Below are 24,407 nucleotides of genomic sequence, written 5' to 3'. Positions count from 1 at the left end.
AAATAAAACGTTAAAAAAAATTAAAAAAAAACCAAAAGTAAATAATAACTGACAGCCTCCCTGACTTGTGTCCCTGTTTCAACTCAGGACCAACCAGGGAAAGCCAGATACGATCCCCTAACCAATCACATGGCATGCCTACTCCTACATACCACTTCCGAGGTCTCCGGGCTAGCACCTGCCTCCATCAGAGCACACTAGGGCTGTCCCCTGGTCCACTGTAAGCCCTCCCCTCCCTGCCCGCCTTCAGTCTGTCCCCCGTGCAGGTGATGATGGCCAATGCCCTCCTCTGTAGCCGCTTCTGAATAAACAGCCTTTGCTTTTCTCATCTGGGTAGAGTTTATTTCCACAATATTTGAAGATATTTAAGCTTTGACCCCCCCCCCCAACACACACACACAGAAGCCACAAGGAGTGTGGGGCAGGCACCCCTCTGTGTCCTGAAAGACACAAAACTTCAAAGGACCCACCTGACGATCAGGATCAACACCAGAATTAGGTCATGTGAGTTTCCACCCTGGGTCCTTTCCAAGGCACTCCTTGATGTACGTTATAACTTACTATTGTTAACTTCTATCCTGAGGCTACACTGAAAATCAAGATTCTTGAAGACAATTTAGCAGGTGATTTTTGAAGTTTCCGTTGAATTCCGTTGAATTTGAAAATTCCGTTGAATTTTCTATCAAAAATCCCTTCCTGACACTGTGCCAGTGGAATAACCCTAACCCCCATCTCTCTGAGTGTCAGGGAAACATGAGTTAAGACCGCCCAGAAATGCGGAGAAGGACTTGTTGACAAGCCTCCCCTGCAGTGAGGTGCAGCCTGGCGTCACTGGAGTCCCGCCTGCCACCAAGCCCTGAAGTTCACCTGCACGCTTTCACCAGCGTGCGCACTCTGGCCTCCAACTCGGCCATGGAGCTCCACCATCCATCACCCGCCAGCCTCCACCCACCACCCACCACCCACCAATCACCATTCGCCACAAGCCCGGCCTGCAGAGAAAGCTGTCCTGTCATTCAGGTGAGCGCACCTGCTGAGTGGACACTGTGCTAGCCTCCGCGAGGGACACTCAAATGTGTGAGCTGTAACTCCTGACACTTGTCATCAGCTCACGGGTGAAAAAGCATGATCACTGTAGCATATTAGACGGAGGCATCGCAGCCTGCCCTCTGAGAACAGACAGGGTCCCACAGATGGGCTTACGGGGCTGTAAACCCCTAAACTGCGTGTGGTACCAGCCGTCAATGTGCATTTTCTGGGAAGAAATCCTAGTATGTTTGCTAAAGGACAATTTTTAAAAGTAAAAGCATGACTCACATAGAAAGTATCAAATGAACACATGACACATATTCTATTTAATTCATCAATTAATGAGGGAACCAGTAAGATGTTGAGGAGAAATTTAAGGAGGAATTTAACAAAAATTTGAAGTACAACACATTTATGGTAATAAAGGAATACTGAGAAGTAGTCACAAATAGATGCAAAACTAGCAAAACCGACCAATATCTACAGGGCAATAATCAATGGCACCCCACCCAACAGAATATGCATTTCTACTGGTAAGAATTATCTGCATTCTCTCGGTTTTCTGTAAAGTTACAGAGTTGTAAAATAGCTCAAAGCCAGTAAAACAGTGAGATCGCCTGAATGGCGAACTAGACCAGCACCCACCAATCCCGCTTTTATTTTTTAACCCATTTCAAAGTCTTTCTGAATCTTTCCCTACAGTCTTCCTTGTGATCATAATAATATCACCAAAGATTACTGCCAGTCACAAGGTCAGGTTGGTCTCATTAGGCTTGGCCTGACTGTTTATACTGTTGCAGCAAGTGTGTTAATTTGCCTTGTCAACGGGCCATGATAAAATTGAATCAGAAATTAGCAACCCACCACAGAAGACAACACCAGGTCCAGACGGTTTCACTGACAGATTCTATCACAATTTAAGAAAGAAAGGATAGCATTTCTGCACAATCTCTTCCAGAAAATAGAACCGATTCTAGAAGGTCAGCGTCACCATAAGACCAAAGCCAGGTAGAGACATTTTAAGAAAGGAAAGCTACAGACCAACATTTCTCATGAACACAGATACACAAATCCCCAACAAAATATTAGCGAGCCAAATCTAACTATGCTTGAAAAGAACAACATGGGGCACCTGGGTGGCTCAGTCAGTTAAGCATCAGACTTCGGTTCAGGTCCTGATCTCACAATCTGTGAGTTCAAGCCCCGAGTCGGGCTTTGTGCTGACAGCTCAGAGCCTGGAGCCTGCTTCAGATTCTTTGTCTCCCTCTCTCTCTGCTTCTCCCCCCGCTCACACTCTGTCTTTCTTTCTCTCCCTCTCAAAAATAAACACTAAAAAAATATTAGGGGCGACTAGGTGGCTCAGTTGGTTAAACATTTGACTTCAGCTCAGGTCTTGATCTCACGGTCTGTGGGTTCAAGCCCTACGTCAGGTTCTGTGCTGTCAGCTCAGAGCCTGGAGCTGCTTCAGATTCTGTGTCACCCTCTCTCTCTGCCCCTCCCCCCCTCGCGCTCTCTGTCTCTCAAAAATGAATAAATGTTAAAAAAAATTATTAAAAAAAATTTTTTTAAATTTTTTAAAAGAACTATATACTATGGGCAAGTAGGATTTACCCCAGGTATGCAAGGCTGATTCAACATTCAAAAATCTATCCATACAATCTGTCACATCAACAGGCTAAAGAAGAAAAATCATACGATTCTATCTATTAATGTAGAAAAAAACTCCATTTTTTAAGTCTCATGTGCATCTTGCATTGAAGGCCACTGACTTAGAAGATGCTGGGTTTAAATTAAAGACTGTGGCCCATGAACATTTGAGATGATGCCTGAAACCCGGCTGAGAACAGCAGCCTGCTGTCACCTGATAGCCCAGAACTCCAACCATTCGTTAAAACGGGGCCGTGTTAGAGGACACTGTGGTTGGCGAGGTCCTGACAGATGCCCAGGGACTGCCCACCGAGACTTCCAGTTCTGCAATATGTGTATATTAATTAATTACATTTCAGGTACACGAATTTAACCTAGGCAAGGCTGAACACCTCTTCTGCTCTTACCACTCTTCCCTTGAAACTGAGAGACTAACTGGACAGCCTTCCCATCTGCTGCTGTGGGGGCCACTCAGAAAGTTCGTGTTCACTGGAACATCTGATGACATCACCAGAGATGATGAAAAACTACAAGCCAGGAAAATCCGTCAGATTGCCAGCAGCTGGCGTCACTCCTTCTGAAGATGCTTTGAGCGCGAAGCCTAAAAATCTCCAACGACTGCCCGCTGGACTCCGAAACCGCCTGTAGTTTGTTCTAACCATTAACCTTTGTTTTTGTTTCCATTCAAATACCCAGGACTTGGTTCAATGGGTATGTGACAATCTTCTCTGGACGTGAACCTTGGGAAAGTTTCAGACGGGAGAAAGATGAGGCTCCAGACAAACCACTCCAAACTATGTCACTCTGGCACATTGACTAACTTAAGCTGAAGGAGTTTGAGAAAATGGCCAAGGCAGGTAGGTCAGTCTGACCTCTACCTGCCTCACCCTTGCCCCCTAAAACAGGTCATAAGAACGTCATATGAGAAGCATCCTCCTTACACCCAGAGGAAAGGAGTGTCTCTAACTCTGAAGACAAAGGGAAGCCCAATAAGAACCCCAACAAGCATGCCTCACTGTTTCCCAGGGGTCACTGCTCTCCCATGCCTACACCTGTCCTGTTCCTCCCGCACTGCCCACTCCTCATCCAACCCAGCATAAAACACTCAACAAACTGTGGGACCCAAGGAATTTAACAAAAATCCCCTACCCCTGGACAAGCAGAGCAAGACTAACTCCATTTTGTGCTACACCCACCATCTCATGTATAACCCCCACATGACCTACTTATTGCTTAAGACACTCCCCCACCCTAGTCAAGCCATTGAGCACACCCTTACTGGAAACCGGCTCATATAGGAATGCCGAACCCCTAACCGCCAAAGAATGTAAACCCCGCCTTTTGCCCGCGAAACTTGCACGCCAATTCTTAAACCCCGCCTTTTGCCCGCCAAACTTGCGTGCCAATTCTGACCAGAGTGATGGGCTAGTTCAAACAGTTACTATAGCGTAAATTGTAATTCAATTGGCCACCTGCGTGTGGACTGACATGACTATGCAACTTTCTGTGTGTGTTACAATCTCATTGGCCACTGGCCCCTATAAATCCGCTATGCCTCTTAACCTAGGGGTCCAAGTCCCTGCTCTGCTGTGTCGGGTATACTTGGGCCCAAGCTCGAGCTTGCAAATAAACCCTTGTGCTTTTGCATCGGTATCGGCTCCTTGGTGGTCTCTCACATTTGAAATCGGGGGCATTACAAAACTGTCTTCTTGACTTCATTTCCATATGCCGTCTTCTGTGTCTTTGTGTCTTCACACGAAATCTATCTTGAATAAATCTTTCTCCTATTAACCTGTGACTTTCGGTTTCATTTTCAGACACAGCCAGGAACCACAAAAGAGTCAAGGAATACTTTCTTCCACCTACAAGGGCCAGAGTGACCACCGCTGTAGCCCAGGGCTTCCCAAATTTCTTGTGCACAGGTATCTCCCTGGGATCTGGGGCAAACTCAGATTCTAATTGAGGAGATCAGAGCTGGGCGCAGAGAATGCGTTCCTAACGGGCGTCCAGGGGCGAGGTGGACACAGATGAAGGATATGCAGGACTGAAGAAGGAAGCGGAGCCCAAAACAGGTGTAAGTAGATGGGCTCCCCAAGGCCCAGCCAATCTCCCACACCTTCCCAGGGCACAGACCCTGAGCATGACACTCCCTTCCCGGCACACGTGGCAGGATCTGGTTCACTTCCCGCCGTAGCGTCACAGGTCCATGGACACCACCCTCTCTGTACACAGGAGGGCCTAGCTCACTTCCTGCCCTGACGTCACACGTCCCCGGACACGGCCCTCCCCGCACACGGGGCAGTACGCCACTCACTTCCTGCGTGACGTCACAAGGCCCTGGACACCACCCTCCTGCATAAGGGACGGGATCCTGTGTACTTCCTGCCGTGATGTCACAGGACTCTGGACATTCCAGGGTATCCTGGAGACCAAGGTCTTCAGGGCATGGTCTTCCTCCTTCAGCCGGAGGGAACATGGCAGGAGACAGAGGAGTGACCCTGTTTGTCCTGCTGCTGTCCTGCTGGTGCCACACAGAGCCCCAGCCCATCAACACGACTTCAGGTACAGTCACAGGTGGGAAACGCACGTCTCCCTGGGGCTGAGTCAGGCCCCTCCCCACCTCCCCAGTTTCCCATCCATTTCTGGGAGAGAGTGAAGCGAGTTGAACACTCTTCTACCTTGAAAGTCCTTTTCATACTCCAGAACCCCATGGGGAAGGAGCATATGCGATGTAGTTTCACTTTTTATCACAGATGATTTCTAGGGCGCCTGGGGGTTCAGTCGGTTGAGCGGCCGACTCTTGATTTGGGCCCAGGTCTTGACCCCAGGGTCATGGGATCCAGCCCCGCATTGGGCTCCGTGCTGAGTGTGGAGCCTGCTGGGGGTTTTCTCTCTCTCCCCTCTCTGCCCCTCTCCCCTGCTCATGCACATGCTTGCTCTCTCTCTCTCTCTCTCTCTCCCTCTCCCCCTAAACTAAGGAAACAAAGACAATTTCTAACCTCCCGAAAGTCGAGGGGCAGCACAGAGACCCTGCCGCCCCCCACCGTCCACCACCCCGCACTTCCTGCACACACACACTGCTGCTGTCCCCGGGACCTTGTAGTCCTGTCCAAATGGTCTTACTGCTTCACGTAAACCTTTTCTTGCTAACGTGAGGCGGTTGTCCCTTACACGCCGGTGTCGTGAAGACCCGGACAAAATTAACGGAAGCCTGCACAGCAGCTCATCCCGGCTGCACCCGATCCGCTGTGGTCCCCGAATGCCCTTGTCAGGGAGGGTGCCGATCACACCCAGGATGGCCCCCGCGTGCCTCTGGCCCCAGCCCTCCCATGTTGGCCCCTTCCGCATGCAGGATCTGAGCGGGGACAGGCCGGCCGGGACGGGATGGGACTCTGTGACTCCCCAGCAAAGGACGGCAGGGAGGAGGTGCTCCGTGACCCCCCCTACCCCACTTCCTGCCAGGAAGCTCTATTCTCAGGCCACCCGGCCACTCTTACACCTGCCGCACAGGTCACCACAGATGAAAGGAACGGGGCCAAGATGGTCCCCCAGCCCCAGCTCCCAAGGATGGCAGAGTGGACCCTGAAGGCTCACTCACAGGGTTTGAGGGGCTTCTCTGAGAGCAGGACCATGGGTGCTGCCCGAGCCGGTTCTGTGTCCCCTCCCACCCTTGCCACGCCCACACGTCCCAGGGGGGGGATGGGCCAGCTGGCTGCAGTTGGGCCAGAAGTCAGGTGGTCCTGAAAGGACTGAACATCCCCAACTTCCTTTTCTTCAGCAAACTGAGCTCTGAGGCGCTTCCCAAGTACAGTGTCCTTTGCGACGCCGTGGGTGCGGACGGGGCTGTAACAGGTGGGGCCGTGTGTCCCCCATGGGAGGGCGCGTCCCTCCAGGCTGCTCCTTCCTGCTCAGACTGTCACGGGCCAGTGCCCTCGGGAGTTGCTCCCAGCGCCCAGGGACAGAGCACTCCTCCAGCCCTAAGCCAGCCCGCCCCTCCCCGACCTGGTCTCCTGTCCAGACAGGGACACCCTTGGGTGACCGTCATGGTCTTCCCGGCTTGAAAGGCCAGTTGAGAGCAGTCTCTAAATCATTTTCTGAAAGGAAACAGTGGATTTCCTTATGGGCTTGCGGCTGGGGCGCAGGGGCGCGGGAGTACCCGTCTCCGGGGGTCCCAAGCAGACCAGCTCCGGCCGCTGACAAAATCCAAAGGTGGAGACACTGGTGGTGACACGAGAAAGGAGTTCATTTCGGTGAGGCCGACAGCCAGAAGACAGGGCGGACTGGCGTCCCCAAGACTGTCTCCAAATGCAAAGACCCTTCCAGGTTTATCTGCAGAGATGTGGGACAGAGGCCAGGGCACAGGCAGATGGACAGGAAGGGTCATGTGCATCATTGTCATGGGGTCCATCACGTGTGGGCTCCAGCCGGCTCAGGCAGTTTCCATTCCCATCGGAGGAGGCTTTGCCTTCCGAGTCTTGCTTGAGTTAAGGGAGAAGCTGGAAATGAGAACCTCATCTATTAGAAAGTTGGCAGTCAAAACGGGGATGGTTGAAGTTCCCCCCACCCTCCCCGCTCTGGGGGCTTACCGCCTCAAGGGCACTGGTGCCGTTGGCCAACGTGAGTCGCCCTGACCATGAGGAGAGACGGGAACGGCAGACATGGGCCTGGTTTGCCTTGTTTTCCCCAAATTAACCAGAGCACAGCCGCAGAGGTCAGCAGCGAGCCCTTCCCGGTGTCCGGGATGCGCACTGTGCAAATATGGAGGAGTAGTCAGGGATCCTGGTAACTCCGGCGCCCGGCGGTTTGAAGCTGAGAGACTGTCAGTCGGAGGTGACAACAGGCGAAACACGCCACAGCCGCCACCGTTGACAATGCACTTTGAAAATCGTGCGGGTATTCTAGAGCATAAATATTTTTCTGCACACGCTTGCTGCCTGACTGGCACAATACTCCCATTATAATCACGGGACAGACACAGAATGAAAAGAGTATTTTTGACAAAGTGCTCGCTCGACGCAGCTGTGCCCATTCTTAATGACTCATTAATGCCTCATCCTTGGCGAACTGTACTTTTGTTTGCCTCGTTGCCGGGAGGTCAGCACACTGGGAAGCGATTGTCATCTCCGTGCAGACCTCCTTGCAGAGATTTCCGCATTGTTCTAAGCCCCGCGTGCAGATGAGGCCATTGGTATGCAGATTGTCCGTCATTAAAACCATTTGAAAATCAGCGTCGTCACTGGTTTACTGTTGGAAGGAGAGTCTGCAGACGCCTGCGAGCTCTGTGCAGCCTGGCAAGGTGGCGCTGCCCAGCGGGTCCCGGGCGTGCCCTCTCCCCTCCCTGGGGGCGGGAGGGGAGGCTGACCTTGACCCTGAGTCGAGGAAATGGACGAGGACACCCAGCTCTGAGCAAAAGGAGTAGTAGGGAGCCCCCGGCTGGTGCCGCCATGCGGAAACCCTCACTCCATGCACTGCCGGGCCCCCAGCGAGGCCGGGGAGGCTGGGGGTCGGGCATCCAGGGATCCCACGGAAGTCTGCCGTCTGGCCCGGCCGGCTCACCCCTGAGACCCCGTGCCTTCCCTGTAAACAGACCACCTGGCATCACTCTGCTTCTGAAGGGGAGTCTCTCTGGGACCCCCTCCCGACCAGAGAACCCCCACCGTTCCCCAAATCACGTCCCTAAGCTCCCAGAGGCACTGGCCTCTGGAGCCCTTCAGAAAGGATGTGCGCGTCCCTCTTGGTTGGCTGTCCGCGGAGCACGTGCAAGGGCAGTCATCCCTGTGCCAGGACGCGTGTTCCCTTCCGAGGGACGGTGCCAGCGAGCACTGCCCCACGCGGCAGGAGTCAGAGCACAGGGCACGTCCACCACACGGCCACCTTGCCCGCCACTTTCCAGATGAGAACCCAGTCCTGGGAACCCCTTGCAGGCCTCTCCCCCTGCAGCGGGCTGGTGGGCGCCGCAGAGAGAGAGATCAGTGCAAATTCAATGAATTGTTAAACTGTTAACTTTTCTATTTCTTTTCTAGGTCCACGTACGGTACTGCCACCAAATTTAAAAAATTTTAATGACAACGTGGCTGCACTATTTGGTAAGGAAACTCCTTGTATCAAATGTCTGGTCTGTATTTGGAGGCGTGGCTCGTCACACAAGGTGGAGACGTGCGATTTGGTTTGAAGCTACAATCACACGCCTGTGGCCCCACACAGGTGTGAGCTTAGCCAGACCTGGAAGGGCGAGGCCTCGTCAGGTGAACTTTCCAGCAAGAACGGGGCACCAGCAGGTCCGCGAGTGGTGGAGACAAACGCTCCCAAGTTTCCTGGGGGCTCTGACCGTCCCAGGCCCCGCAGGACGATAGTCCTGACACCAGCACCCCCTTCATCCCATGGGCCGACCCCCCAAAGTCCCAGCCACTGTGGAGAAAGAAAGGATGAGTCACTGGGATTTCTGATCAACTAAGCCCGGAAGGGGAGCTGAGGCTCCCTCTCCACCCACCCCATACTTCCCCCGGATGGGGGCGGGAGAGTAAGACATCCGCGTCTCTGGAGATAAGTGAGGCCACCGCGTGAGAACAGCAGGGACTGCCCATTCAGAGCTCCCTGTAGCAGGGCATCTGCCAGGCCACCGCCACGTGCGTGTGGCAGAGACTCAGGTGGGTGGGGCGGGGAGAGCTCAGGGTGGAAAAGAGGTGGCTGGGGGCAGGGACCCTGGGGGAGGTGCTGGCCCAGGACAGCTGGGGGGAGGTGCATGCAGGGGGACAGACAGCTTAGGGGAGCCCTGAGGGAGGCCTCCATCTCAGTCCCCGACTGTACTAAGGGCTTTCCACATACACGGCTTTATGTGACCCTCAAAACATGCCTGATGAGATGAGACAGACCCATTTTACAGAGGAGAAAACTGAGGGTCCAAGTGGAAGCTGCCTGGGTTGTGATCCAGTGAGAGCGAACCCAGGACGTGGGTCCCATCTGTCTGATGCAAAACCCAGTGCACTTACATTAGAAGCTTCCTAGGAGCTGTCAGGGAGACGTAGAGGGAGAGAGAAAACAATGCTGCGTTCTGCAGAAATCAGGAAAGACCGTGTGCTTCCAAGGGGACGGCTTGGGGAAAGTCTCAGAGGGGACAGAAGGAGAGAGGGGCAGAGAGTAGAGGTGAGACGGCACCTGGGCCAGGCTTTCTAGTCTCGTGTCTTTGGGGAACAAAGTTTATTGTCCAGGGCATCTGGACGCCCTCAGGTTTTCAGGAGCTGTTGAGGGGGTCAGTGGTCTCCCACCCCAGACAGGGCTCTTTAGAGAGCCCACCCCCGTCCGTCTCCACGGTGCCCCTTGAGTTCCGGTTTCTAGTCCTGCTTCACAGACTGCCTTCGGTCCAGGTAGAACAAGAGGGTACCTGTCCTGCTCCGCTGGTTCTGACGTGTCCTTATGTGCTTTTCCCAAGATGAAATTCTAGTCCAAGAGATATTGGATCCAAGTAATTCATCATTGCTTATGACACAAAGACCACTACCAAAATCAACAACGATTATGAAGAAAAAAAGCAAGTATACATTTTTTACACCTGTGATTGCGTGTACTCCTAGAGGTCTGTGGTTGTGAAGACACAATCCTACCAGTTTACATTCTTTAAGGCCAGCTTACTTCTGGGGCAAAAGCAAATGGCGGTGTGCAAGAAACAGGTGTCCGGAACCTTCTCTGTAACCTTCCCGAGATTGAGGCGGCCAAGCCGAGGCTGGCAGAGACGAGTTCCTCTTATTTTGGGGTGGTCTCGGGGTGCACACGCAAGCAGGCTCTTGTGCTTAGGATGCAAAGGCGGCTTAGCTACTGTGGGAACGGGGGGGGACACATGGAAACGGGGACTTGCGAGCACCCGCTCACTGACACATAGCTAAGCGTTCTGAGAGCGCAGGCAGTGACATTGACCCCATTGCACGCGGGACAGAACAAAGGTCTGAAGAACCTACCCGAGGCCACACCGCTAGTAGTGAATGTGGGGAGAAAAGGCGCTTTTCCAAAGGGCGGTTCCGTGGTGTCCGGGGTGCGTGTCGATCAGTGAAACAGCTCGCTGAGAACCAAGACCCAGTACTTGGCTGACAGTTGCTAAGGGGAGGCCCGGAGCAGAAATCCACAAGCAGTGCGTGAACTGCATTCAGCAGCCGGGAAGTTCAGCTCTTTCTTGCAATTGTGCGCCCAGATGTGAATTCCGGTTCCTGGGACGAACACCACCCAGCATCTGCTGGGGCCCAAACTGCTGGGTTCAAGGCGGTCAGATGACGCCTGACTCCGGTACATGTCAACTTTCCAAGGCACGTTCTCAGTAGACCTTGACAACTGTTAGCGTTCCATAAGATACAGTGTGGACCCAAATGTTCACGTGTATGTAACCAAAAAATCTTTTCCTTATTTTTTCATGGTCTTCATCAAAGAAACCTATACTCAAACGGATTATAAGATGGATATTAATAAGAAGCATCATAAAAAGAAATTCTCTTCTGGGAAAGAAAAAAGGCCTTTCTTTGATGGTAAATGCAACCCGGTAATGCCCCTGCCTTAGGAGAAGGTGGTGGGGAGGACAGAGGAGCCAGGCAGATGTACACGGGGACGTCCCCGTCACGGCGGATGAAAGCGTGGCTGGAGAGAGCTTAAGGCTGCTTCACCCCAGTGGGGCTGATTTCCCGTCTCCGTCGAGGAACTGCCTGCCCACCACCCCTGCTTTACTCACCCTGGAGAAGCAGAGCCTGGCAGGAAGGTCCCGGCAGGTGGGTGGCCACTAGCCGGGAGGAAGGGCCGCCACACTGCCCGCCCCTCCCACATGTCAGCTGGGTACCTGCCCCTCCCTGGGGGTCAGGGGTTGGGCAGGGAGAGCCAGTGTCACCCCCGCCACCAGGGAGGTTCCCCGGAGTGAGGGAAAGTGTCCCTCCAACGGCCAAGGTTGCTGAAATGAACTCCATGTTCAGGCTCTGAGGCTGAGGAGCTAGCCCCCCACGGGGTGACAGATCTTTTCCTCACCCTAAAGATGACGCAAAAGAAAGGTGCCCATGTAGCTCGCGGGATGCCTGGCCTGTGAAGGGTTGTGGCGGGCCCTAGAGGAGAGACCAGGTCCTGTGTACCAGGCACAGTGGAGGGGAGCTGAGCATATCTGCAGGCCGGGCCCTGAAACCTACATTTCAGTCCATTCCACAGAGACTCTTCCCCAGGGAGCCAGCCTCTGGTGTTTGGAAGGATAGAACGAGAGTAGGATTTTCATGGCAAGGAACATTTCTAGCCCCTCTGGGGTTGTCCCACCCACTGACTGACTCAAAGTGCCTAATGGGCATGAATACAGCCAGAAGCCTTTGTTGCAGGGGGGCTACAGATAGGAGAAGTTAAGGAAGGGTCTATACTGGAGGATGGGTGTGTCTCCACTGAAGGACCACCGTGACCTGGAGCAGCTTCAGGGACACACTCTCCCTGCATCACACCCATCAGGCTCACTGGAGAAGCAGGAGGAAATAAGAATGGACAGGAAAACCTGAGCCAGTGAGAATGAGAGCCAGGGGGAAGGGACTGAGTCTGGGGTGGGGGCATCAGAGAAGCCACCAGCCCTCCAGGGTCCTGGGGCCCAGGCCCACCCTCAGAGAGACCGTGCAATTCCCAGACTCATGGTGCATGCACGGACAGCTGCAGACGACGCTGCAGGCCACCCCTGTGCCCATCCCGGGCTGCACCCTGAAACTCGCCTGAGGGCTCGGCAGAGAACCCCACCCTCCCCACACCGCCCCTCTGCTGCTGGGACGCACCCCAGCCTTCCCCGGGTTCCAGGCAAACGCCACCGTTTAACATAAAGGCCTTCTCCCTGTGTCAGCAACAGCTTCGTGCGGCAGAAGTTGTCTGTGCCCCCCCTTGGCTCGAGAGTGCTGTTCCGATGGAGAAACTGAGGCACGGCTCGGCTCAGAGACTGCCCGTATCAGGTGGCAGGCTGGAGGTAGATTGGGAGCCAGCCCCAGGCAGGACTGACTGAGGGGGCAAGAAGGCATGGTGCCAGACCCGCCGGTCAGCCTAGGAGGGACATTTCCACTGGGTGCAGAAGAGTCTCTGAGCCAGCCATCCCTGGAGGAGCACCGTCCTCTTTGGGGTGGGGGGACACCATAGCTGTCTCCCCCCACCCACCCCCACCACCCTGGACCTAAGGCGCCCTCACTACCCACCCAGGGGACAAGACCCAAACCGCTGAGCGCACGGAGTGCCACGTTCTCAGCAAACTTAATGATGGTCCACCTCAATAAAGATCTCTGTTTGCAAACTGGTGCAGACGGGCGACTGTCTCTGGCGACTTGTACAGGGAGGCAGGTGCTGCCGTGGCGTGTGCGGGAGCGAGGCTCATGTGTCTGGTAACAGGAAAGCGACGGGATGGGTGAAACGTGCAGGATGCAACATCTAAAACGGCTCCATTGTGAAACCAGTTTAGACTTACAACCTAGGAAAGTGGTAGAGTTTCCCGTGTTCCTTCCACCCAGCTTTCCCCAGTGGTAACGTCTTACGTAACTCGAGTACAATTACTAAAACCGGGACGTCCACGCTGATGCAGTCCTGCCCGGTAACCTACAGACCTGGTCCAAATTTTGTCAATTATCTTCCCAATGCCATTTTTTGGCTCCAGGATCCATTCAGATTCCTCATGGCAGCTACCGGTGACGTCACATCTGTCGTTCCCGCCTGGGGGGGTTACCCGGTCTCTGTCTTTCATGACTTTGGGGAGTACTGGCCAGCTACTTAATACAATCTCTTTCAATTTGGGTTTGTCTGAATTCTCCCCACGACTAGATTCAGGTTGCCTTCGGGGCGAGAATGTTAAAGAAGTGATGTTATGTCTTCCTTCGTGTGTCCCATGAGGATGTGCCTGATGTAGACTATCTCATTACCCGGGGTGGGGGGTGTTCACTTTGATCACTTATTCAAGGTACTGTATACCCGGTGTCTCCATAATCAACTTGATTTTTTTTTCCATGTGTAAACAATTAGTATTTTGGGGGGAGATACTTTCAGACTGTAAAAATACCCTGCTTTTCACCATATTTTCACCACTAATTTAGCATCCATTGTTCCTTTTTAAAAATTGTTTCTTTATTTTGAGAGAGAGAGAGCACACGCTCATGCATACATGCGTGTGGACGGGGGAGGGAGAGAGAGAGAGAATCCCAAGCAGGTTCCGTCCTCCGAGCAGAGCCCAACATGGGGCTCAACCCCATGAAACATGAGATCATGACATGAGCCAAAATCAAGAGGCAGCCATTGAACCGACTGAGCCCCCCAGGCGCCCCAGCATCCATCACCTCTTAACTGCAAGAATTATCACTGTAGTATTTGCCAAAAGGTGATTTTCTAGTTCTACCATTCCTTCTACATTTGCAAGGAAGAGCTGTACTTTCTTAAAAGGACTTTATCTACGTGTTGATTCCATTATGTTTAGATCCGTGTAACATACTGGTCTTTACTTTATTCAATGAGTTACAAACCACTACCATTGCGCATTTTGTTTCTTTGGTTTTCTTATTTGGAGCTCGACACATTGGCATTGCTTTTGCACACTTTCCCTGCCCCAGCCCTGGGAGCAGCCAGGTCTGCATAGAGCCCTGCTCCCCCATGCTGGAGAGGGGTAGTTAGAAGCCAAAGTCAGAGTTGGATGTGTTTGCTGCTCTGGTGGGGTGTTGTTTCCAGGCCCCCCAGTGGACAGAGCCAAGACAGATGTGTGTGGGCACATACCTGTGTTTCCACACCTATCTGCTCAGATGTTGGGCATCCTGAATTCAGACTCATTCCACTGGTCCCAGACCTGCCCGTGAGGCTCATCCTACCTCCTTCCTTTTGTCTGTGAGAATCCTGGGCCTCCTGTCCCACCAGAGTCCGTGCATTTGCTCAGTCCCAGAAAACACAGAAGTAGCCCAAGAATTGCTGGTGTAGCCCCACCCTGCGAAACACAGATTTACTAACTAGCAGGCAAGATTTGTATACCGCCTTTCATGTTAAGCCTTAGACTATGTCGTCAAGGTACTTCCTTCCAAACTTCCTCGTCAGGCTCTTTTCTTCCTGCTCTCCTAGTTACTGACTTGTACTATTCTGCTTTGGGTCCCTTTTCATTGTGGTTGATGTCACTTCCTTCTTTTGAAGTATATAGCCATGATTCTAATACAAAAAGTCTTGCATCTAAGAATTCCACTTCCGCTGTGCCCCTAACATCGGTGCCACCCTGCTTCTGTCCACCCGCTGCCTCACGTCCCACAGGGATCAGCCTCATCATTTCCTGCCTTATCCTTCCCGTGCTTCCTTGGGCACAAATGAGCAGGTACATGTATATGACCCTTTTTTGGTAAAAGATTACTCAGTTTACTGTTTTATATCGTGTGTTAAATGTTTTTAAGCCACTTCACTGAGGTCTGATCATGTGTATTTTCTTATAACTCTTTTTCTGTGCGTGAAAGGTAGCACAGTATGGATATCTGGCACTTCCCTCTCTTAACCTAACAATCTGTGCTATAAATTATTCCACGTCTGTTTACAGAAGCTTCCTCATTCCTGGTTTTTACACTTGTCTAGATCTGCATCGTGTGGACAGAGTACAGCTTATCCAACCGCTCTCCTGCCCATGGGCTTTCGGGTTGTTTCCAACACTTCTCCGACAGTGCTGCAGTGGGTATGCTTCGCACATGTCTTTTCATGTTGTTGGATGTGCATCTTCAGGGTAGACGTCTACACATGGTCTGCTGAGTGAAATCAGGAGTGTGTATGTGGTCACATTTGAACCACCAATAACCCACAGGAGGCTGTGCCCGTTTGTGCTCCCACCGGCGGTGTGTGTGAGGGCCTGTTCCCCTGCAGCCTTGGTGACAGTAAGTCTTCCTACTTTTGCAACTTTGACGATCAGATAAATGAGTTGGAACAGCTTCTCAAATGTTTATGGGCCATTTTTAAAAAATATTTATTTATTTTTGAGAGAGAGAGAGACAGCGTGAGTAGGGGAGGAACAGAGAAAGAGGGAGACACAGAATCCAAAGCAGGCTCCAGGCTTTGAGTTGTTAGCACAGGGTCTGATGTGGGGCTTAAACCCCAGACCACGAGATCATGACCTGAGCCAAAGTCCAATGCTTAACCAACTGAGCCCAGGTGCCCCTGTTTATGGGTCATTTTAATGTATTTTTGTGATCTGTTCATACCTTTTTCTCATTTTTCTATACCTTAATTTTTTAAATGTTTATTTATTTTTGAGAGAGAAAGAGCAGAGGAGGGGCAGAGAGAGAGGGAGAGAGAGAATCCCAAGCAGGTTCCACACTGTCAGCACAAAGCCCAACATGGGGCTCAAACTCACAAACTGTGAGATCATGACCTGAGTCGAAGTTGGACCCTTAACCAACTGAGCCACCCAGGTGCCCCTATATCTTAGTTTTTAAGAACTCTTTATATGTTAAGGATATTAGTCTTTTGTCTGCGATGTATGTCACTAATATATATCTTCCTCCAGTTAGTCAACTGCCTATTGACATTGCCTGAAAATTTATAAACACAGGCTCATGGGGGGTTATGGTTTGAATCAGTCCTTTCCGCACATCAGGCTGAGAAACATAGTTTTAGGGTCTGGCATTGACACTGCTGAGACGCTTGGTAGAAGCAAAGGAACATACCCTCCACCGGGCTGCATGTGATGATCTTAGCCCACTGCCCTCCCAGAGGTGAGCCTCCGGTTCACCTGCGGAACGTGTGAGGAGACACACACACTAAAAACAGCACGTAACAGAACAACCTCAAAGTATAGAATAAGCACACATTAGGACTTTTCTATTTAGGAAGAAAGCTGCCAAGAACATTGTTCGCACCCTAACAATGACAAAAAGGCAAATAACCAACAAAACCACGACTTCTCTTGAGCCCAGCAGAGAGCCGAAGTCAAAAGGCGACCAGGTGGGCTGAATTCCCACAAGGGATGAGCATCTCCATGGAGGGACGGGACACAGGTCCGTGTCAGCTTTGACGGAGCATGGGAAAGACAGGTGGCCACCATGCAAGTGGGTAAGAAGAAATCAGCCAATGTTTTGCTAATTCTTAAAGGCCAAGTGTGGGCTGTAGGTCAGTTTTGCGTAGCTGGGCCCCAGACTCAGGATCTTAATTCTGTTCTTCAGCTCTTTTCCACAGGGCTCACCTGGGACAGGGAGCGGGACAGGAGACAGAGCAAGCGCTTGCTCTGGGGGCAGGTGGAGGTGTGTATGTGATGACCGGCTTCTGCTGGGGGCCACGCGGAAATGAACTAGAAACTGTCTTGGACCCCTGACTCACACCGATACTATAGGAGTAAGGTCTTAAAAAGAAGTGGAGAAAGGGAGCGCCTTCACCTTCCAGGCCTCAGGAGGAAGCAGTTCAGTCCTTTCTCATTAAGAATGAGGTTGGCTGTAGGTTTCTCGTAAATGCACGTCATCTGCCTGAGAAAGTTTCTCACTTCTTATTTTGCTGAGGGGTTTTATTATGGCTTTTGTCCAACGCTTTTTCTGCATATATTTAAATGATTGGACACTTCTTTTTCTTTATTATGTTACAATCGTGCATTACATTGATTTTTAGATGCTAAACCAACCTTGCATTCCTGGGATAAGACCTACTTGGTCATGACGTATTATCCTTTTCAGTTTTGTGCTACTTAACTTGCGAATATTTGCTCAGTATTTTTCACTTATGTCCAAATATCGCTAAGGGTTTTGCATCTATGTTCATAAGAAATATTGGTTTGTAATTTTTTCATTTATTTTTTTTGTAACATTACTGTCAAATTCTGGTTAAAGTTAAGCTAACCCCATTTAATGAGTCAGGCAGTAATGCCTCTTATTTCCTGTAAAAGTTTGAGTAAGGTTGGTATCATTTCTTCCTTGTATGTTTGATAGAATTCACCAGTAAAACCATTACTTTGCATCTTTTGGAAAAGTTTCTGATAAATTAAAAAATTTAGGGGCGCCTGGGTGGCTCAGTGGGTTAAGCGTCCAACTTCAGCTCAGGTCACGATCTCGCGGTCCGGGAGTTCGAGCCCCGCGTCGGGCTCTGGGCTGATGGCTCAGAGCCTGGAGCCTGCTTCCGATTCTGTGTCTCCCTCTCTCTCTGCCCCTCCCCCGTTCATGCTCTGTCTCTCTCTGTCCCAAAAATAAATAAACGTTAAAAAAAAAATTTAAGAATTTAAATATCTATATGACTATTTGGATATTTTTCTTTAAATATTTTTTCTGCTCCAAAATTTTTCTCTTATTCTTCCAGGACTCAAATTACACACATGCATTATACCTTGTGATGTTGTCCCGTGGGTCTTTGAGACTCTGTTCATTTTTTACATATTTTCCTTTCCCTTTCCATTTGTATAACTTCTCTCTCTCGCTCCTCCACAGTATCTCTGTCTACTGTTGAGCCCATCAGTAAAATTTTCATTTCAGGTGTTGTATATCGTAGCTCTGTAATTCTCCTTCGACTCTTTACCATAGTTATTTCCCTGCTATTCTCAGAGAATATCTTTTCACTCGCTTCTAGTGCTTTTCTATACCTCACGGAGCAGGTTTATAATAGCTGCTTTAAAGTCTTTGCCTATAATTCTACATCTGAGTCATCTAGAAGCTGGTATTGTCAATTACATTTTCCCTTGACATTTGGTGATATTTTTCTGATTCTCTATACATTGAATTATGGCGTGTGTATTCCTGGGCATTGTAAGTATTATGCTGTTTTCGATTGAACCCTCTGGAGAACATTAATGTTCTTATTTTAGCAAGCCATCCCACCTGGTTAGGCTTCCGCAGTGTACTTGATCTTGCCATTTGGGAGTGGTGGTTTGAGTCTGTCTCTTCTCTGCTGGTTTGAGGGTCCTGTGTATCCACCAGCTAAAGGGGGAGGCTGAGACGGGTGGGGTTTCACACCCCGAATCAGGAAAGCCGTCTTTCCGGCATTCTCCCCTCCCGAGCCCCCTCATGCACGCTCTGCTCCCAGGGGTTCCTCTCCCTGAGGCCAGAAACATGGAGTTTCTATCAGAGCTCCGGGGCCCTTGCCACTGCGTCGCAGCGCACTGGGCTGACACCCAGGTCGAAGCCAGGAAGGCAACAAACACAGACGCGTGAAATCCACACCTCCACAACCTCCTGCGTGTGATCTCTTTCCAGGAGCCTCAGGTGGCTCCCGTGTGACTTCGTGCAAAGGTTTGGGTTGGGTGGGGGGCTCACGCTAGCAAGAGGGCGCCAGAATTCCCACGTAGAGTTTTTGTTTTTTTAAATTCCATGAAATGCAGACCTTCCAGCCACGAGAAAATACTAACAGAAATGCAGCCTGAGGCAGGATAAAGTGACCCTTCTTCCCCGGTGACCTCCCACCTGACCCTTACCGCCTCACCTCGAGCTCCTCTGTCCTCAGGCCTGAGCCATCTGCTTGATCTGGGAAAGCCGACCCGGAGGGTTAGGCAGCCCCTGTCCCAGCGCACGACAGTGGAGGTGGACCAGGTGGAGGCGGCGGCCTGTTCAGGCTCAGGCTGCCTGTCCTGGGCCGTGCCCACCTCCTGAAATCTGTCATCGGCTCTGGGATAACATCAACAGCTTTAACGTCCTTTTCTGTGCGTGTGCCCTCCTTTCCTTGGGGCCCTCCTCTTCCCTTTTCCCCTTTCAACCAATGACCTCACTGGGACACTTAGGTACTTCAGTTGTCTCCTCCCCGGGGAATAAGGAACACACGGGATCATTCTGAGTCTGATTGTCAGGTCAGTGGTGTGTCCCACGATGGCCTAGGATGGCTGCCATTGGCCCCCAACATGCAGGGGGCTGTTCTGTTGCTGCTTATTAGTGTTTGAGCAGGCAAAGTTTGGCAAGGGGAGTCTTTCAAAGGAATGGATCTCTAATGGTGGAACTCGGGCCCTTTGGGCAGAGGGCTGGGCCGGGGCCCAGGTCGGGTGGGGCTGACTCTCAGGTCCACCAGCCACACTTGGCAGGTGGTTTGAAAATCTGCAGCCACCACACCTCCCAGGAAACGAACCAGCCTCGGGGGCCCTTTGGCTGCACGCCCAGAGTCCACCCCATGGCCCAGGAGCAGGATGAAGGCCACCTGCCCACCCGGGAGCCACAGCACCCTCGGGCCCAGGCAGAGCTCCAGCTCTGGGTCCCCACTTAGAATACCCACATGTTACAAACATCAGAATCCATCTGATTTCTCTTCCTCCCTGTAGGAAAGTTTCTTAAGATGTTGGCAACCAATGGGACAGAGGGAATGAAGGAGAGGGAAGCATAGGGGCACCAGGGCCCCCAGCAGGGAAGGCTGGAAGTGGGGGTGACGGTGGGCGAGAGGGGAGCCCCACCACTCATCCTGGGAAGCCAGAGAGAGGGGGGACTCTGAAAGTCTCCTTTCAAATCACAGCAACAGCACCTGCATAGATGGGCTACGCAAGGTCGCTGTGCCCCCAACCCCTCTGCCCAGGGGCATCACTGGGACACAAGGAGCTGGAAAAGAAGGGGGACCTGGGACAGCCCGGGTTCTGCCCCACCTGCCCCAGCTGGCCTGCGGCTGTGGTCTCCTTCACCCTGCTGTCTCAACGGGGAGCAGGCGGAGGGTCCCATGCGGGAAGGTGGGGACATGCCTTGTAACTCCCACAGTGGGACACATGGCAGGTGGTCTCCACGAGCCTCAGTGGGGCCCTGCCACGCTGGGGTGGCCCCTCCAGGAGCATGCGTGACAGCGTCCTATCAGAACACCTCCCCGAGGACTAGGGTCTTAGGCTGAGCCGCTAGAAATGACCGTGCAGATCAAAGACGGTCCGATACCCGCTCCCGGGAAACTTTCGGGGCCCCTGCGGCTCAGCGTAGCTGGGCACCCCCAGGCGTCCCTTCTCTCCAAGCCCACGCAACACGCAGTCCCCCCTGGGAGCAGGTGTGCATCCTGGGCCTGTGGCCACAGGCGAGGCATTTCCTGGAGCTCCAGCCCCCGCCCCCGGCGGGCACATGGGCGGGCTCTCAGCGGGCGGGCAAGCAACCCCATGTGTTGAGGACTCATTGCTCAGGGCTACCCTGAGCTCCACCACCGACTGCCCCAGAGACAAAAAAGTATAGACACCACCACGTCGTCCTCCTACGCCACACCTGGGGACAGCGCGGCAGAGAGGGTTTAAAGTAGGCTCCAAGGAATGAATCTCTAATGTGAAATTCTGGCCGCCACAGCAGGGCACCTCTGGGAAACTGACGGGCTCTCCTTCCTGGGCTGGAGCCCTTCTCTCCCGCTAAGTGCCATGGTGGGACTGCCGGTGGAATTTCTCCTCTTCCCAATGGCTGATCTTCTGTAGCACAGTCTTATGTTTGACTTCGTGATGACACCTGTCACGTGCTAAGAGACATTGCACGGCATGGGGGATGGTAAAGGAAAGCGGCTCATGCAGCCCCATTGTGAGCTGGTTGAAGAACAGACGGAGTGTGTGTGTTGACCATCCCGGCCCCTTTCTGAGCTGACGGGAGGGAATGAAAGGTCCATGCAGGGCCACGAACCACGGGGCCACGGGCCCTGAGGAGGCAGTGCAGGGGACAGGCCCAGAGCCCCAGCTGAGCTCCAGACAGCCTGGTTGAAAGGAAAAACAGGAGTTTGGAATTGGACCACAGTTGTGTGTTAAATCTTGATCATTGTGCTTAATTTTTCCCACAGAAGAGGAGAAAGAGACACTTTATCAGATTAAAAGCCAATCAGTTCTGGAAAAAATCATTGACAGCCTTCGAAGAGCTTTAGGTAAACGGAACTTGGGGCCATCTTGGTGACAGATAAGTGTGGAGGACGGCTGCTCCTGCCCCCGCCGTGGAGAGAAGTAAACCGTCTGCTCCAGGGGACAGCTCTCTGGAGGGGCAGGTGACTCAGTCCCTGGGCAGACTGGCAGGGACCCCCGCGGGTTTCCTGTGTTGTCAGTGCAGGACTCCTGGCCCATTGAGTCCAAATTCCACGAGTCCTGGGCCACGTGTGGGTGTCCCCTCCCTTCTCAGCTGTCCCTGGGACCTGTGGGCCCACCACCACATGCCACAGGACCAGGCCCACAAGGTCCCCAAGCCTCCCACCCGGGGAGTCCCACACCTTTGAGCGCCCCCGCCCTCCGCCCTCCCCACTCCTCCCACCCCTGCCCTTTCAGACAACTTCCTAATCGCTGAAGTTGGTCCACGAATTTCCTCTGGTGGCTTCTGCCCCAGCCCCATGCTTCTTCCTGGAACTTTCCAGAACACTCCTGAGCCTCTTCTCCAGGCCAGTCCTCCTCCTGGCCTCTCCCAGGTAGACTCTGTAGTCCCGTAGACGGTTCGAATCAGCACCTCCTGCGTTCTTTCTACCACACACCGGTCCACGCACCCTGAGACCGCCGGGTTTGGGGGCGCATCATGCCCACATTTCAAGCTAGTGTTAGCGAAGACTTCCGGGGGTTTGTAAACGGGCCTCGGTGCAGCCCCATTAGTTGGGTCCTCGTAGAGCCAAGTGCAGGACCAAACACTTACACCTGGCCACCTTCATTCGCCTCCATCAGTGCTCACTGGGCACCTACCACGGGCCCACACCCTTCCCAGTTCTGGGGACTGAGCACCGTGGACACGGACCCCTGCCCTCGAGGCGCCCACATTCCAGGGGAAGGTTAGATCGCCCTCCGCTCCAGCCTGCTGGGACACTTCTGGGTCCGGCGTCTTGCGGTCAGCCGCTCCTTCAAACCCCACCTCCCACCCCCCCCCACCCCCTCCCACCCCCGTCAGCCTCTTGCAGCCAGCCTGCTATTTTGTCCTTTGTTTAAATGCCCAGCAGGGTGGAACCACAGACGGGTCACTAGAGACCTTGCATTGTGTGACTGGTCACCAAGCAGCCAGGAGCCACTCTGTGCGGGGCCAGAGCCAGCCCTGGGGCCCCGAAATTGCAGGCCCCCCACAGTCTGCACCTCCCCCCAGTGGGACAGCCCAGTGCAGTCGGGGGTTGAAAGGGGGGGTGAGCGGTTGCCCCGCCCGCCACAAACTTACCGACCGGTACTGACATCCAGCCACTTTCTGCTGCTTTAGTCAGGTGTCAGGGAGACTTTGCCAAATCCCCAGTCCCCGGGCCCTGAGAGTTCTGTCGTGAGAACAGGAACGTCCCTATGGGTCCAGTGTCTGAGGCAGGGCCTTTCCACCTGCTGTGGCTCCTGCACGTTGGCCCTGGGCCTGCCTGTCTGGGGGATGGACGACGGGCACTCCTCTGGTGCCAGGGCTGGGGGCCCAGCAGTGCCTGCACGGGAGGGACTGAGGTCCTTGACCTCCCAGAGCCTGACATCACAGGACTGCGTCCACAGGGGGTGCCCCCGAGGGGAGGGGACACCCCCAGCCCAGCCCAGTAGTGCCCAGAGGAGCCCTCACTGGGTTTGGAGGCAGAAGGCCGTGGCAGTGAGGCATTAAAGGGTGCAGCCTGGCCCCCACCCGGTCCTACCTCCGCGACCGCCTCCCCACAGCTCCTCCCCTCTCTGCATCCTGGCCTGGGCTCCCCAAGATCCTGCCAGGGCTCTCCCCACCTGGCCCACTGCCACCCTCACCCGAACCCACACCTTCCCCCTCTCCCTCCTGCAAACAGTGCCTCCGAGTTCGCCCTGACCTCTCGGGGCTCTGGCTTGCCCCCTGCTGTCCTCTGCATCCCTGCAAGCCCATTCCCCCCACCCGGACTCCCTCCTCTCATGGCTCCTTTGGGAAACTGAGGACAGTCCCCCTCACTGAGTGGCTCATCTATGTGCACACTCAGTGCACATAGGGTCAGGCTCCCTGCCACGGGCTGGACAGCAGCTCAGAGTGCAGGATTTGGAGTCGGCCTGACCTGGGTTCAGATCCCCAACTGACTCCCAAAAAGCTGTGTCGACTTGGGGTGACCCAGGGCAGGGGACAGCACATCCTAAGCCTCAGCTTCTTTGTTCTCTTAAGTGGGGTGCTCAGAGCACCTGCCCCACGGGGGTGCCGGGGGCAGACTGAGGTGCCCACACACATTCCCACCGCCCTGGACCTGGGGGAGGGCCACACCCGGGACGACCCCGAGGAAGTCTCTTGTGGTAGGTCAGGTGCCCCTCAGTCTCTCAGCCCAGGGCTCGGCCCAGTACACACCCGTGTGAGCGAACCACAGGAGGGTGTGAAACCAGCTTCCTAGGAACACAGAGGATTTCTCAAGAAAATCTCCTCTTTCCAAATAGGCAACACTCTCAAGCAAGGACTGCAGAAGCACAGGCGTTTGTTCAAAGGAGCCAAACACCACAAGGGGAAATGGAGCCGGAACTGAGAAGCCAAGACCGCCTGAGGGGACATCCACTCACCCCACCACTAGGAGGAAAAATAAAATAGAATCACTATTTTCTATAAAGAAGAATCTCTTTATTCAGGGAGTGCCAAATAAAATGAACATATTTGAATATTAACTTAGAGGTGATGTGGTTTTTTCCCTTATACTCCCACCAAAAAATGAAAGTCTAATTGAGCCTGAAAAATGAGTGTCCAAACCTTACTGTTGTCTAACAGGATGAACTTTGAAGAAACGTAACCTCACAGCCTATGGACCCATCGGGATTCCCCAGAGAAACAGAACCCGCAGGATATATATGCCCAGGGTCCACCCCCCACAGGTGGCAGCCTGAGGTCAAGAGTGCGGGGAGGGCCGGTTAGCCCTGGCCGGGAGGGGAAGACCCCACGTCTTCTGAGTAACCAGTGAAGGAGGAGAGAAGGACGATACAGGCCACTGGAGGAGGGTGAGGG

At 53.1% G+C, this 24,407-nt stretch overlaps 1 protein-coding gene across 5 annotated transcripts; it reads left to right on the top strand.

Moving 5' to 3' along the window:
• Positions 1–5,069: 5,069 nt before the first annotated feature.
• Positions 5,070–24,073, top strand: LOC106986363 (sperm acrosome-associated protein 7-like). 5 transcript variants are annotated; one of them, XM_053217887.1, is made up of 6 exons: positions 5,070–5,250; positions 8,700–8,762; positions 10,106–10,204; positions 11,091–11,186; positions 21,334–21,411; positions 23,852–24,073. In XM_053217887.1, exons 1-6 carry the CDS (start codon positions 5,151–5,153, stop codon positions 23,935–23,937), a joined length of 522 nt encoding a protein of 173 aa, XP_053073862.1. In that variant the 5' UTR covers positions 5,070–5,150; the 3' UTR covers positions 23,938–24,073. The 5 variants fall into 5 exon arrangements, with proteins under 5 accessions (XP_053073862.1, XP_053073875.1, XP_053073854.1 ...); XM_053217879.1 differs by having other exon boundaries at positions 5,073–5,250; positions 21,331–21,411; XM_027065227.2 differs by having other exon boundaries at positions 5,075–5,238; positions 21,331–21,411.
• Positions 24,074–24,407: the final 334 nt, after the last annotated feature.

This window comes from Acinonyx jubatus, chromosome A1 (genome assembly GCF_027475565.1).
Source record: "Acinonyx jubatus isolate Ajub_Pintada_27869175 chromosome A1, VMU_Ajub_asm_v1.0, whole genome shotgun sequence".
Classification (NCBI taxonomy): domain Eukaryota; kingdom Metazoa; phylum Chordata; class Mammalia; order Carnivora; family Felidae; genus Acinonyx; species Acinonyx jubatus.
Note: the sequence above shows the minus strand (reverse complement) of the source record. Positions and strands in the feature narration are given on the sequence as shown.